The sequence below is a fragment of the Aquarana catesbeiana genome, linkage group LG13, assembly GCF_042186555.1.
Source record: "Aquarana catesbeiana isolate 2022-GZ linkage group LG13, ASM4218655v1, whole genome shotgun sequence".
In the NCBI taxonomy this organism is placed as follows: Eukaryota; Metazoa; Chordata; class Amphibia; order Anura; family Ranidae; genus Aquarana; species Aquarana catesbeiana.
Window position 1 is genome coordinate 199,352,251 of NC_133336.1, and position 16,183 is coordinate 199,368,433.

The following is a 16,183-nucleotide window of genomic DNA, read 5'->3' on the forward strand; positions in this document are numbered from 1 at the left end:
TTTAAAAAAATATATAATTTTTGGGGGTTCAAAGTAATTTTCTAGCAAAAAAAAATAATTTTTTCATGTAAACAAAAAGTGTCAGAAAGGGCTTTGTCTTCAAGTGGTTAGAAGAGTGGGTGATGTGTGACATAAGCTTCTAAATGTTGTGCATAAAATGCCAGGACAGTTCAAAACCTCCCCAAATGACCCCATTTTGGAAAGTAGACACCCCAAGCTATTTGCTGAGAGGAATGTCGAGTTCATGGAATATTTTATATTGTGACACAAGTTGCGGGAAAAAGAAAATTTTTTTTTTTTTTTTATGCACAAAGTTGTCACTAAATGATATATTGCTCAAACATGCCATGGGGATATGTGAAATTACACCCCAAAATAAATTCTGTTGCTTCTCCTGAGTACGGGGATACCACATGTGTGAGACTTTTTGGGAGCCTATCCGCGTACGGGACCCCGAAAACCAAGCACCGCCTTCAGGCTTTCTAAGGGTGTAAATTTTTGATTTCACTCTTCACTGCCTATCACAGTTTCGGAGGCCATGGAATGCCCAGATGGTACAACCCCCCCCCCCAAATGACCCCATTTTGGAAAATAGACACCCCAAGCTATTTGCTGAGAGGTATAGTGAGTATTTTGCAGACCTCACTTTTTGTCACAAACTTTTGAAAATTGAAAAAAGAAAAAAAAATACATTTTTCTTGTCTTTCTTCATTTTCAAAAACAAATTAGAGCTGCAAAATACTCACCATGCCTCTCAGCAAATAGCTTGGGGTGTCTACTTTCCAAAATTGGGTCATTTTGGGGGTTTTTTTTGCTATCTTGGCATTTTATGGCCTTCGAAACTGTGATAGGTAGTGAGGAGTGAAATCAAAAATTTACGCCCTTAGAAATCCTGAAGGCGGTGATTGGATTTCGGGGCCCCGTATGAAGCTAGGCTCCCAAAAAGTCCCACACATGTGGTATCCCCGTACTCAGGAGAAGCAGCTGAATGTATTTTGGGGTGTAATTCCACATATGCCCATGGCATGTTTGAGCAATATATCATTTAGTGACAACTTTGTGCAAAAAAAAAAAAAAAAAAAAAATGTGTTACTTTTCCGCAACTTGTGTCAAAATATAAAATATTCCATGGACTCAACATGCCTCTCAGCAAATAGCTTGGGGTGTCTACTTTCCAAAATGGGGTCATTTGGGGGGGTTTTGTGCCATCTTGGCATTTTATGGCCTTCAAAACTGTGATAGGCAGTGAGGAGTGAAATCAAAAATTTACTCCCTTAGAAATCATGAAGGAGGTGCTTGGTTATCGGGGCCCCGTACGCGGCTGGGCTCCCAAAAAGTCCCACATATGTGGTATCCCCGTACTCAGAAGAAGCAGCTGAATGTATTTTGGGGTGCAATTCCACATAAGCCCATGGCATGTGTGAGCAATATATCATTTAGTGACAACTTTTTGTAAATTTTTTATTTTTTTTTTTGTCATTATTCAATCACTTGGGACAAGAAAAATAAATATTCAATGGATTCAACATGCCTCTCAGCAATTTCCTTGGGGTGTCTACTTTCCAAAATGGGGTCATTTGGGGGGGTTTTGTACTGCCCTGCCATTTTAGCACCTCAAGAAATGACATAGGCAGTCATAAACTAAAAGCTGTGTAAATTCCAGAAAATGTACCCTAGTTTGTAAACGCTATAACTTTTGCGCAAACCAATAAATATACGCTTATTGACATTTTTTTTACCAAAGATATGTGGCCGAATACATTTTGGCCTAAATGTATGACTAAAATTGAGTTTATTGGATTTTTTTTATAACAAAAAGTAGAAAATATCATTTTTTTCAAAATTTTCGGTCTTTTTCCATTTATAGCGCAAAAAATAAAAACGGCAGAGGTGATCAAATACCATCAAAAGAAAGCTCTATTCGTGGGAAGAAAAGGACGCAAATTTCGTTTGGGTACAGCATTGCATGACCGCGCAATTAGCAGTTAAAGCGACGCAGTGCCAAATTGGAAAAAGTCCTCTGGTCCTTAGGCAGCATAATGGTCCGGGGCTAAAGTGGTTAAAATAGTGGTCAGTGTAGGCAGAAGATCAGTTCATCAATGCTTAATGCTCAAGGAACCCCTAACAACCATTAGTGGAACCAAAAGAATACCTTGTGTGTTGGTGGAGGTTTAGCAAGCCGTGTAAGCAGGTCGTGTAAGATTCTCTGTAGAAGTCATATTTAGCCTTGACACTGCCCTCACAAAAGATTAAAAGCTGCCACATAACATGGCAACAATGAGGGAGCCAAGCACTGGCTGAATAGATATATATATGTAGCAATAAAAACACAAAGGAAGAAAAAATTATCCGTTCCTGAATTCCTCCCCACTCAGCGCTACGGATAACCAATGAAACAATATGAAAAACAGTCCTCCAAAGGAAGTAATGTGTAAAATAGCAGCCACTTAAGAAAAAATTACTAATGGATATAAAAGATAAAAACAATTTGTCACCGATCGATACATCAATCGGTTAGCAAAAAACCTCTATCAGGAAGCGGCGCTCCTGTCAACTACAAATTGTTGACAAATATGCATGGAATAAAGTATACATGCAATCAAACAATTAAATATTGTGCAGATCTGTAGCAGGCAGATACATCTAAAGGTAAAAAAAGTTCTTGGTGTGATTCGTTCAGTGGAAACAGGAAAACATGCTGGATAGTGCACAAATCACCGAAAAATCCTCCACACAGTGCTCCACATGCCCCTCTGGGGTACAAACTCACCACAATGTTGGATATAACAAGCCTTATGTCACATCTACGATGTCTTGCTACCCTGTACGGTCTGGGTCTCTCTGGAGGGATGGCTCAAAGAATCCAGGCATCCAGGCATATATGGAGAAAAATAAACTCCACATAGAGCAATTCAGACTTTGAAAACTCCTCTGCTGCCACTTCCAGAAACGTCTCCTCTCTACTTCCTCTCCACCTCGACCCCACGCCGTTTTTTTTTTTTTTGGCGCGAGGTTCCCCTTAAAATCCATACCAGACCTGAAGGCAGGACCCTGGTCCCAAACACTTTTTATGACAATAACTTGCATATAAACTATAAACCTTTAAAATTAGCACTTTTGATTTCTCCCATAGACTTTTAAAGGGTGTTCCGCGGCATTCGAATTTGCCGCAAACACCCCAAATTGTTCGCTGTTCGGCGAACTTGCGAACAGCCAATGTTCGAGTCGAACATGAGTTCGACTCGAACTCGAAGTTCATCCCTATTGGGGACTAACAAAGGGGGGGGGGGGGGGGCTGCCACATGCCACATGTAGCCAGTCTCCCTGAAGACAGTGATGTGCTTAAATCTTCATCCTTCCCTGAGAGATCTCCTGAGAGTCAGCTGGGTGAGCTGGTGAAGAATCAGTCATGTGGGCTGGTGTAGAGAGGCAGCCAGGAGGGCTGGTGACAGCGGCAGTTGCAGCCAGGTGGGTTGGCAGTGCCTGAAGAGGTGGTGCTGGGATCAGTAGTCACAGAGGAGAAGTTACAAGCTGTTTCACTACATCTGTGCTACACAAAAAGGGGCTACGAGTTCCTGCCTGTAATGGGCAATTGTTAATCTGACTGGGAGCCTGTCAAATTCAGCTGGAGCAAGCAAGTGTGCAGGAGGAAAATAAGGCTGGGTTCACACTGGTCCGACAAACGCTCCGACATTGGGAGCTCATGTCGCATGACGTGTGAAATCCAATGTTTCCCTATGGGAGCCGTCCTAACTGGTCCGACACAAGTCGTTCCGACTTTAGAAATGCTCCCTGTACTACTTTGATCCGACTTTGATCCTACTTCAGCCTATTGACTATCATTGAAGTCGGATCAAAGTCGGATCGCCGTCTTGCATGATCCGACTTCGGCACGCGACTTGTGCTCAGATGATCTTGAGGAGGAACTCCGCGCCAAATTTTAAATATAAAACCGGCATAGGTTCCCCCCAAGGGCATACCAGGCCCTTAGGTCTGGTATGGACCTTGAGGGGAACCCCCTACGCTGAAAAAAACGGCGTGGGGGTCCCCCCTAAAATCCATACCAGACCCTTATCCGAGCACGCAGCCCGGCCGGACAGGAATGGGGGTGGGGACGAGCGAGCGCCCCCCCCCCCTCCTGAACCGTACCAGGCCGCATGCCCTCAACATGGGGGGGTTGGTGCCTTAGGGGAGAGGGGGGGCGCGCTGCGGCCCCCCCACCCCAAAGCACCTTGTCCCCATGTTGATGAGGACAAGGGCCTCTTCCCGACAACCCTGGCCGTTGGTTGTCGGGGTCTGCGGGCGGGGGGGTTATCGAAATCCGGGAGCCCCCTTTAATAAGGGGGCCCCCAGATCCCAGCCCCCCACCCTATGTGAATGAGTATGGGGTACATCGTACCCCTACCCATTCACCTAGGGAAAAAGTGTCAATTAAAAAAAGAAAACACTACACAGATTTTTAAAGTAATTTATTAGACAGCTCCGGGGGTCTTCTTCCGACTTCGGGGGTCTCTCCGGTTCTTCTCCGCGCTCTCCGGGTCTTCTGCCGGGCTCCTCTGCCATCTTCTGCTCTTTTGCCACTCTTTTGCTATAGCAGAGGAGCCCGGTCTGCTGCCTTCTTCTCTTCGGGGGTCTCTCCGGTTCTTCTCCACGCTCTCCGGATCTTCTGCCGGGCTCCTCCGCTATTTTCTGCTCTTTTGCCGCTCTTTTGCTAAAGCTGAGGAGCCCGGTCTTCAATCTTCTGCCTTCTGCCCTCCTCTCCTGATGTTGACACAACGCTCTCCGGGGCTGGAATGCACTCTGGGCGCTCCGCTCTGACTTATATAGGCGGTGACCCCGCCCCCTTATGCCGTCACAGTCCCTGGGCATGCTGGGACTGTGACGTTTTAGGGGCGTGGTCATCACCCGATGACCACGCCCCCTTATGCCGTCACAGTCCCAGCATGCCCAGGGACTGTGACGGCATAAGGGGGCGGGGTCACCGCCTATATAAGTCAGAGCAGAGCGCACAGAGAGCATTCTAGCCGGAGAGAGCGTCGTGTCAACATCGGAAGCAGAGATGAAGAGAAGAAGCGGCGAGACAGCGGCGACAAGACAGCGGCAGCAGACCGGGCCCCTCGCTGGCAATAGAGCTGGAAGAAGATAGCGGCGGGGCCCGGGAGAAGAGGCGGAACATCGGGAGAAGTCGGAAGAAGACACCCCTTCCCCCCCGAAGTCGGTGAAGATACCGGAGCTGCCCAATAAATTAATCTTGAAACCTGTGTACTGTGTTTTTTTTTTTTGACACTTTTCCCTAGGTGAATGGGTAGGGGTACCATGTACCCCATACTCATTCACATAGGGTGGGGGGCCGGGATCTGGGGGCCCCCTTATTAAAGGGGGCTCCCGGATTCCGATAAGCCCTCCGCCCGCAGACCCCGACAACCAACGGCCAGGGTTGTCAGGAAGAGGCCCTTGTCCTCATCAACATGGGGACAAGGTGCTTTGGGGTGGGGGGGCCGCAGCGCGCCCCCCCTCTCCCCTAAGGCATCAACCCCCCATGTTGAGGGCATGCGGCCTGGTACGGTTCAGGAGGGGGGGGCGCTCGCTCGTCCCCACCCCCATTCCTGTCCGGCCGGGCTGCGTGCTCGGATAAGGGTCTGGTATGGATTGGGTGGGGACCCCCACGCCGTTTTTTTGGCGCAGGGGGTTCCCCTTAAGGTCCATACCAGACCCAAGGGCCTGGTATGCTCTTGGAGGGGGAACCCATGCCGGGTTTTTTATTTAAAATTTGGCGCAGAGTTCCCCCTAAAGATTCATACCAAACACATTGGCGGGGATCCAAGTCGGATCCCCGTTCATTGAAAGTCGGACACATGCCGGCTTCATGTCGCAGGGCAAAGTCGGATCCAAAGTAGGACGGCTGTCGTGTCGCACCAGTGTGAGCCCAGCCTAAAGGAGACTGTATATAGGTGTATAAAGGAAAGATGTCCATGAATTTTGCTGAAGTTCTGCTGAAGTCAAGTGGGCATCCCAACTTCCCATCCCTATCCAAATTATTAATCCTCAAATAAATAACAAAAACTAAGCTAAGCTATAGACTGTTCTCTGACTCTGGGTGTTTGTCAGAATTCGGTGTGCCTGGCTTTGCAGGAGTGGGGGATCCAAGTTGAGTTGGCCCGCCCTTTGCAGCTATAACAGCTTCAATTCTTCTGAGAAGGCTGTCCACAAGGTTTAGGAGTGTGTCTATGGGAATGTTTGACCATTCTTACAGAAACACATTTGTGAGGTCAGGCACTGATGTGGATGAGAAGGCCTGGCTCGCAGTCTCTGCTCTAATTCACTCCAAAGTTGTTCTATCTGGTTGAGGTCAGGACTCTGTGCAGGCCAGTCATGTTCCTCCACCCCAAACTCACTCATCCATGTCTTTATGCAACACACATAGATAAGTCAGCGCTCACATCAAGCTAAATGTTAGCACGCCAGCCTGTTGGACATCATAGGGACTGGGAATGGTAATGGTCAGAAGGAGTTAAAATTGACTAATGAAAGTCCATATAGAGAATTCTATAGCACCTGGAGAGGCAGCCCAGTGAAAAGTAAGAAGCAACTTCTGGAACAGCTGGGGATAAAGCACAGACGCCAATCCTAAGTGTAGTATAAAAATGAACTTTATTGCACAAATTAATGTAGGAGCTCACAAGAGTGACGTAACAAAAAGCATTGGCAACCAGTGAGAAGCCTCCCGGATGCACCCTCTCCACGGACACCCTGCCATTTGTGCCCAATGCTTTTTGTTACTTCACTCTAGTGAGTACCTACATTCATTTGTGCAATAATTTTACTTTTTTACTACACTTAGATTGGTGCCTGTGCTTTATCCCCATCCATGTCTTTATGGATCTTGCTTTGTGCACTGGTGAGCAGTCATGTTGAAACAGGAAGGGACCATCCCCAAACTGTTCCCACAAAGTTGGGAGCATGAAATTGTCCAAAATGTCTTGGTATGCTGGCGCCCTAAGTGTTCCCTTCACTGGAACTAAGGGGCCAAGCCCAACCCCTGAAAAACAACCCCACACCATAATCCTCCCACCATTAAATAATTTGGACCAGTGCACAAAGCAAGGTCCATAAAGACATGGATGAGTGAGTGGGGGGGTGAAGGAACTTGGCTGGCCTGCACAGAGTCCTGACCTCAACCGGATAGAACACCTTTGAGATGAATTAGAGCGGAGACTGCGAGCCAGGCCTTCTCATCCAACATCAGAGCCACGCAAGTCTTCCAGCGGTGGTGACACCATCTCAGTCCCAGCTCTCCGATCCTCTCTCTCTCTCTCTCTCTGTGATCTCACAGTTGCATACCTAAGGCCTCAGCTCTGGCTGCAAGCAGATCTGAATGGGGGATGCATTTGCTCTAGCCTCAAAAAAACATGCAGTTCAATGAGCAAGAGAAGATACTGCTCCTCTCTTCTCCCCTGTCCCGGCCTCCTCTGGGATCTGTAGTCAATTTAGTAAAGGAGGCCGACAATAATTCTCCCTGCTCGGACTTCAACTCCTATCTCCCACCAGCTTCAGAGTCAATTGGGTGCTGACAGAACTCCTGCTCCTCCTGCTGACGGGAGCCAGTAGCTCATCGCAGTCCAGCTTGTCTGTTCGCTCCCAGTGCTTACTCTGTGCAGCCTAGTACTCTGGTACATAAAGTTTCACCTGCTGGCTAGATATGAGAATAGAAAATACTTAAATTAATTTGTCTTAAAAATGTACTTTTTTTTTGTCATGACCAAATTAAGGAAGGAAAATATACAAAATATACTATACAATGCTTTTAAAAACAAGTTTTATCCATTTATGAATGTAGTTGTCTGTTAACTGTTTTTTACATTAGGACTGCTTGGTAAATCAATCTGTGGGGAGCCCAAAAATCTATCGAGTACTATTGGAGGGCAGGTGACTCTATCAATGGACAAAGCTGAGTTCAATTCCATCAACTGGCTTACACCTAATGGGAAGTTCCTTGCTCAAACATCACCAGGCGAACCTGTGGAAATAGAGGAAGCTGAGTATGAAGGAAAATTAAAGGCCACAGTTAATGGATCTTTAATTATAATGAACCTAACCAGAGAAGACGAAAACCAGTACACAGCGAATGTGCAGACAATCTCATCAAGCCAATGTCTTCAGAGGTTTCATCTCCGAGTGTTTGGTAGGTCATTATCATTCTTTGGTGAAAGTGAATTAAACAGTTCTTGGTCCATCCACCCTATAGCCATGGGATGTACATCATATAACAATCCTGCAATCAGTTTGAGGCTTGTACAGATTGACAACATTGGTGTTCAGTTCGAATTTTCTCAAACTTAAGTGAGCAGCAAATGTTCGGGTTTTGCATTCGAAATTTTGGCAAAATTGTCTTGTAATTTTGTCTTACAGCACTGCAAAAAGATATTAGAGAGGAACATATAAGTAAATTAAAGCTTTCTACCATACGTGGGAAACCTTCAAAACAAACTGGACTTATTATTTATTGAAGTCCAGGCATTCCATCTCACATTAAGACAATGGCCATGTGACCACCATTGCCCATCTGTTGCTTTGCAAGAAACCTTTGTCAAGCTGGCAAAGGTTTTTTTTGTTTCCTGATGGCTTTAAACCAGCAAATGGCCTTTTTTTTGTCAAAAAACACCAATCTTTAACACATTCATACATTAGGCCAGTTTAAAAGGTCCTGGACTTGAAGTGATTAGACCTAGCTCGTAAGCTGTGTTTAATTTTTTTAGTCAATGATTGGCTGTTCAGTAAAAGTGGCTGTAGACCACTTCTATGGTAGTGAGAAGGGAGAACTGCTCCCGGGCTGCTGCCTATGGTGGTTCCTCTGGGGAACCCCGGACAATGGTAAACTGGCCACACAGTGAGAGAAGTAAAAGTTGGAGGAACATCCATTCAAGGTTCCCCTCTGTGACGAATGAAGCCAGAAAGCAACAAGCATTCAGAGTTGTCATAACCTAACGACTGTGGCCAGGGAAGAAGCTAAATTACAATTGAGGTCAGGGAAGACATTTTTTTTCTGAAAATATGCATGTGATAAACAGCTCTGCAAATATCTTGCGACATATAAAATTTCACCAACCCCCATTTCATTCTCCAGGGTCTCTGCTTTCAGAATATATCATGCTTGGGGGATTTAAATAATTTTCTAGCAAGAAAATGCTGATTTTAACATGCCTGTGAAAAATTTCAAAAATGCTGCAGATGAGATGAATGAGTTGATTTATTGTGTAAAATTACCATATGAGCCTCATTGATCTCATGTCCTCATTTACTTTCTTTTTGTTTAATAATGACCCAATTAATGTTTAACCACATAAGGACCAGCCGCTGCACTTGTGCTATGGCAGGTTGGCCCTCTTGGGCAAATCGCCGTCATTGTAAGTCAGCCGCTTTAAGAGCTCTAGGGGGCGCGTGCCCCCGGCGCAACGTCAGAGCCGATGCACGTGCCCGGCGACCAGATGTCCACGGGCACCCGCGATCGATCCTGAAAGAGACAGAACGGAGGTCTGTCAATGTAAACAGACAGATCACCGTTCTGTCAGGAGAGAGGAGACAGATCGGTCTCCTCCTCCAGGCAGTCCCATCCCCCCACAGTTAGAAACACTCCCTAGGACACACATTTAACCCCTTGATCGGCCCCTAGTGTTAACCCCTTCCCTGCCAATGACATTTATACAGTAATCAGTGGCTATTTTTAGCTCTGATCGCTGTATAAATGTCACTGGTCCCAAAAAAAGTGTCAAAAGTGTCTGATCTGTCTGCCGCAATCCCGCTAAAAATCGCTGATCATCGCCATTAGTAGTAAAAAAAAAAAATTTATAATAAAAATGCCATAAATCTTTCCCCTATTTTGTAGACGCTATAACTTTTGCGCAAACCAATATACGCCTATTTTTTTTTTTTACCAAAAATATATCGAAGAATACATATCGGCTTAACCTGATGAAAAAATATATTTATTTCTTTTTGGGATATTTATTATAGCAAAAAGTAAAAAATATTGTTTTTTTTTTCAAAATTGTCAGTATTTTTTTTGTTTATAGCGCAAAAAAAAAAAAACGCAGAGGTGATCAAATACCACCAAAATAAAGCTCTATTTGTGGAAAAAAAAGAACATACTTTTCTTTGGCTACAACGTCGCACGACCGCGCAGTTGTCAGTTAAAGCGTAGCAGTGCCGTATCGCAAAAAATGGCCTGGTCATTAAGGGGCAAATCCTTCCGGTCCTTAAGTGGCTAAAAAAAACAAATGGTTGTGGGCGACTGCTTTATTGATACCAGATTTGGCGATTAGGCTTGGTAGGATGGAAAATTGGGCTATTTAAGGCCAAGTGTCAGTGTTGACACATAGCCCCCCCCCACACACTCTAGGTCAGTGGTTCTCAACCTGGGGGTCGGGACCCCCCTGGGGTCAAATGATGATTTGCCAGGGGTCACCAAATCTTGGGCTGTTCTGATGCCCACATCCCTTTCCCAGCCTATTTGCGGCTGCCCAGCAGGGCTGTCCCTGGAGCCTGTGGCCACCCACTCAGCCTCTTTGCATCCGCCCATTCAGTTTACGCATGGCTGGGGGGCAGAGCCTAGAAGTCAGCTGACTGGTGAGGAATGTGAAGTGGGAGGGGCTGGAGGAGACCCTATCTTCTGATTTCGGCATAGGTGTCACTGTTACGAGACATCACAAAGTCAGAGACACAGTGAGTAACACTACCTGTGATTATAGTTGCCATTAAAAGTCCCCACTACAGTTCTCAGATCAGCAGATGACCTTGATCAAGATCACCTAAGTTGGCTGATCAGAATTCCCCCCAACACTGCCACTGATCCCATTCACCCAACCCCCCCACCAAGGAGTAAGAGAAGGAATAAAAATAGAGAATACATGGCAGGGAGAGGAAAAGAGGGCGGGGGGGGGGGGGGGGGGGGGGGCAAAGAAAAAGGGAGAGAAAGGATAAGAGAAAGAGCAAGAAAGAAGGCTAGATAGAGAGATGGGGGGAAAAAAAAACAAGAAATTAGGATAGAGAGAGATAAAATGGAAATAAAGAAGAACAAAGAGAGAGGGGTACATCCTAAAATGTACCATAAGGGGTTTTAATACTGGACGAGTGGAAGGGACTCAGGGAGCGCTAAATGTCCTTGGGTCAGTGGCACAAATTACTTGCCTTGGGTGCTGACAACCCATGCTACGAAAATAATTTTACTGTTAGGGGTCCCCACAACTTGGGAAATTTTATCAAGGGGTCACGGAACCACTGCTCTAGGTAGATATTCTTACCCAGCCATGCTCTGTCACTAACGGGTCAGAACATTTTTCCTGGTGATGGGTTATCCCTTTTACAGTCTTTTTTCTATAAAGTTTTTTTTTTAAAGTTTTCCATTGATGTCTTAAAGTAAAAGATTTTTTTGCCATCTGTGTTCCATTGGAGAAACTTCCCTTTACTTCCTCTCCCATAGCCAAAACAGGAAGTGAAAGGTATTCCCCCCAAAATGAAGAAATCCCTGGTTGTCACCAGACTAGTGTCTTCTTCTTAATCTTCAATGATAATGGTAAATAGGACAAATGGAGAAGGTAAATCTCCCTAACAGGGGCACAGACAGCAATAAAACCAAACGGGGGTTCTAATCCCTCTCCACTCCATCCAAAACTAAAACGCAAAAATATTTGCCTTTGGTTAAACTTTAAACGTTGATTGTGAAGAGCCCTTTAACAAAGTTTCATCAGTCTTAGAATCCTCAGAACTACAAGTGAAGCCCAGGGGGTGAAGTATATGATTTTTTCTTTCAAAAATATATATATATTTTGCTAATCCCCAATACTATAGCTAATTGTAATATGGTGCATCCAGAAAGTATTCACAGCGCTTCACTTTTTCCACATTTTGTTATGTTACAGCCTTTATTCCAAAATGGATTAAATTCATAATTTTTCTTAAAATTCTACTAACATTACCCCATAATGACCATGTGAAAGAAGTTTGTTTGAAATCTTTGCAAATTTATTCTAAAAAAAATAAAAAAATCTCATGTACATAAGTATTCACAGCCTTTGACATGACACTCAAATTTGAGCTCAGGTGCATCCTGTTTCCACTAATCATCCTTGAGATGTTTCTACAACTTGATTGGAGTTTACCTGCGGTCAATTAAGTTGAGGATAACCTTCCAGAAGAACAACCATCTCTGCAGCACTCCAACAATCAGGCCTGTATGGTAGAGTGGCGAGAAGGAAGCAACTTCTCAGTAAAAGGCACATGACACCCCATCTAGAGTTTGCCAAAAGGCACCTGAAGGACTCCCAGACCACAAGAAACAAAATTCTCTGGTCTGTTTGAGCTCTTTGGCCTGAATGGCATGCGTCATGTCTGGAGGAAACCAGGCACTGCTCATCACCTGGTCAATACCATCCCTACAGTGAAGCATTGTGGTGGCAGCATCATGCTGTGGGGATGTTTTTCAGTGACTGGACCTGGAAGACTAGTCAGGATTGAAGGAAAGATGAATACAGCCATGTACAGAGACATCCTTGATGAAACCCTGCTCCAGAGCGCTCTGGACCTCAGACTGGGGTGAAGGTTCATCTTCCAACAGGACAACGACCCTAAGCAACTCGACAGGGGGGGGGACCAGGGGCACTGAAGAGGGACCTGAGAAGAGGAGGTTCCGGGCTGCTCTGTGCAAATCCACTGCACAGAGCATAGTATAACATGTTTGTTGTTTTTATAGAAAAAAAAAACAAAAAAAACAAGACTTTACAATCAATTTGGGGCTGTAATTGGTGTCAAAGGTGCTTCAACAAAGTATTGAGCAAAGGCTGTGAATACTTATGTTCATGGTATTTTTTTTTTTTCATTTTTTATCTTTAATAAATTTGCAAAGATTTCAAACAAACTTTTTTCACGTTGTCATTATGGGGTATTGTTTGTAGAATTTTGAGGAAAATATTGAATTTAATATATTTTGGAATAACAAAATGTGGAAAAAGTGAAGCACTGTGAATATTTTCCGGATGCACTGTATAAAGGATTTTTTTAGGGTTTTTGTGGTTTTCCTGACCAAGTGCTGTTCTGATCACCTACCAGATGCGCTGAGTGTGGAATCCTGTAGCGGGCAGACCAACATATTTTCTGAGGAGGGAGCGGAGGTCACTCTACCTGTGAACCAGACTGGCTTTGAGTCCATCATTTGGGTGACTGCCCGGGATCTGGTGCATTTTGCTGTAACGGAACCAGGACAACCTGTTGTAATTCAGGATCCTCGATACCAAGGACGTCTGAATGCCACCGCTAATGGCTTCTTAATTATCACCGGACTAACCAGAGAAGACCAAGGAACATATGGAGCTTATGTGGTGACACCGACATCACAGCAATGTGTCCAGCTCTACAACCTCAGAGTCACAGGTAAGGTATTGTAATGCACTAAAATATAATGGATGTCCATAAAGAAGACATAAAAATGTGGTTAAATCACAACTTCAAGTTTGTGCAATAATTTATCTATTCATCTTCCTTTCGGCCCTGTCTCCCACAGTCCCTGCTCTCTGCCACTAGAAGTCCTCACATCCAGCATTACTCAACCTGGAAGAATGTAATTTTTTCATGAAGGCTCCATTTACAGTGTGCAACTTTGACACAACTTTGGATGGGTGCAACTTGGATACTACTTTGGCTTTGACCAGTGATAATGGACAACTGTTGCACACAAGTGGCACTGCATAACATTGCATAACATTCAGGTACGGCTTTCGTGTAACTTCGAAGTCTATGGTCCTCGAGTTGCATGAAAGTTGGACCATAGTAGTGCATTAACTACTTTGAAGTTGCTGCAACTTTAAAGCGGAGGTCCGCCCACCGCTGCAAAAATTAAATGCCAGCAGCTGCACATACTGCAGATGCTGACTTTGAATAATCAGACACTTACCTGTCCTTAAGGCTTCACGCCGGGAACCCTACTGCGCATGCACGAGGCTCCGCTCCTCTCTCCTACTGGCCCGGCAGCCGGGGAAGGAGGAGGAGGGAGCCCAGGCGGGGACATCAATACCCACGGCTAAGACTCCCGGAAGTGGGAACAAGATACCTGTGAAAGACAGGTATCCTGTCCCCCCCGAAAGGTGCCAAATGTGGCACCGGAGGGGGGGATTAGTACAACGAGCGGAAGTTCCACTTTTGGGCGGAGCTCCGCTTTAAGTCGCGCATATATGAATGGTTATCAATGGAAAACATGGGGAACAACTTGTCAAGCAACCTTGATGTCCAAAGTTGCATGACAAGTCACAAGTGTGCATGGAGCCTAAATAACCATTCATGAGCTCCAGTCGGGGACTTATATCCGATGATAGCTCCACTTTAAAGTTTCATTGTTTCTTGCATACGACCAAATCACAGCACAGATGGTTTGGCTTTTTAGGAACGTTTTGGCTTTTGTTTCAATATATATATATATATATATATATATATATATATATATATATATATATATATATATATATAATGCATTTAATATTTTAATTAACTGAAGATGAAGTTATTTTATACATTTTAAAATATTTTTTGCTTTAGGCATTTGCTTTTTTTTTTAACCCACCCAGATGTAGATGTAGAATGTAGAGTTCATGGCTTATTTAAAGTCCTAAGTCATGATCCAAACTCGAAGAACTCGGTTACACTTTCGTTTCTTATAAAAAGGGTTGCATTAACTAGGCTGAGGCTCTGGCGCCCCCCACTTGTCTAAATGCAAAGTGCACAATTCCCTGTAGGTCTCTGAGTTGGCCATAGTTATAGCCCTTTTTTTTTATTGTTGGAAATCTACATTACAACATCACTGGTCTTGCTTGCCTGGCCTTGGGCTCTGGCAACCCACTGCTTTGTGTTTCACCAGGAGTTGAATAATGATGTATTTTACACATGAGCAAGCTTAGTCAGAAACAAGAATGGGACTGTAGTGCTGCAGAATGCCGCAGGGCCGTATGGTCTGGCATTCTACAGGACATTTACAAATTAAATAGAAACATTTCCTGTCAACTGTTCCCCCTCAAAAACACTTCAGATGAATTAGTAAAATGGAAAGAAATGGGAAGGGGGATTTTTATGATGCCACATAAAGATACAGAGAATAAAATTTTCAATAAAAATCATTTTTATTTGATATCAAAATATAAAAAAAGTAAACAAGGAGATACAAATTTACATATAAAATAATCACAATATTCCAGTAATCTTCAAATACAGCTAAATGTCGCTATATAAATGCCTGTTTTGACACTACATGTTTCGCTATAATGCTTCTTCAGGAGCGATAAGGCAAATATTAGCTGCAAAAGAAAAAAAACGAAATATATACACATAAGCCATACAAATATATGACAGTCAAGGACAGAATCATAAAGTACATTATCATTTATTACAAAGAAACAATATATAGTAGGAACATTAATTTTTATTCATTATAACGATGCTGAAAAAAGCTGAAAATAAGACCCAGGGCGAAATAATATAAGCCTAATTCATATAGTCTCTGGCTTAATAATTCTCACAAAGGGAAAGAGGTGTAATGGAAATGGGGAACTTACCCAGCATATACATAATAACTCTTGTTGTTTTAGATGGAAAAGGCAGAGAAGAGATTCGGGAACATCAAAATTTAGCAATGGACATCGCAGGGTGAGGACCAAAAAATTTGCACAATAGTTCCTAAAGGATATATATGATAATACAGCAATAAGGGAAAGAAAATACCCTTCTGTATCCTTACAAAAAATTAAAAAATGAATAATAAAATAGGAGCCAACAACAGATGGGACAAGGAGAAAAGGAGACAGAGGAAGAAAAGTGAGGGGGGGAAGGAAAAGAGGAATGTAAAGGAGGGAGGGGTGGATATGGGGAAGGGAAGGGAAAGGGGGGAAGGGAAAGGGAAATACTCTATATTAATAGCTGCGGATATGCCCAAGATATAAATACTAGCATCATATTTCACATATACTGTATATGATGATGAAGACAAGAATGCGGTTCCCAAAATCTGGCTAGCAAATCTAAAGAGAATAAAAATTTCAGATGATGCTGCCAGGATATATACAGGCTCCCAGAGATGAAAGACCTGATCTGTAAATAGAACAACACATTTTCAATATAGGACTCCAGCTCAATTGGAGAAAACAGGGCA

At 43.9% G+C, this 16,183-nt stretch overlaps 2 protein-coding genes across 2 annotated transcripts in view; one reads left to right on the top strand and one right to left on the bottom strand.

Moving 5' to 3' along the window:
• LOC141116650 (uncharacterized) overlaps window positions 1-16,183 on the bottom strand; it is a 210,737-nt gene that overhangs the window by 156,615 nt on the left and 37,939 nt on the right. The window lies entirely within an intron of this gene.
• The window catches only part of LOC141117587 (uncharacterized), a 43,593-nt gene that overhangs the window by 8,015 nt on the left and 19,395 nt on the right, over window positions 1-16,183 (top strand). Inside the window, exons 2-3 of the mRNA XM_073610510.1 lie at window positions 7,865-8,182; window positions 13,102-13,422. Coding sequence (XP_073466611.1) covers window positions 7,865-8,182; window positions 13,102-13,422 — 639 coding nt within the window. The remainder of the gene's footprint in view (window positions 1-7,864; window positions 8,183-13,101; window positions 13,423-16,183) is intronic.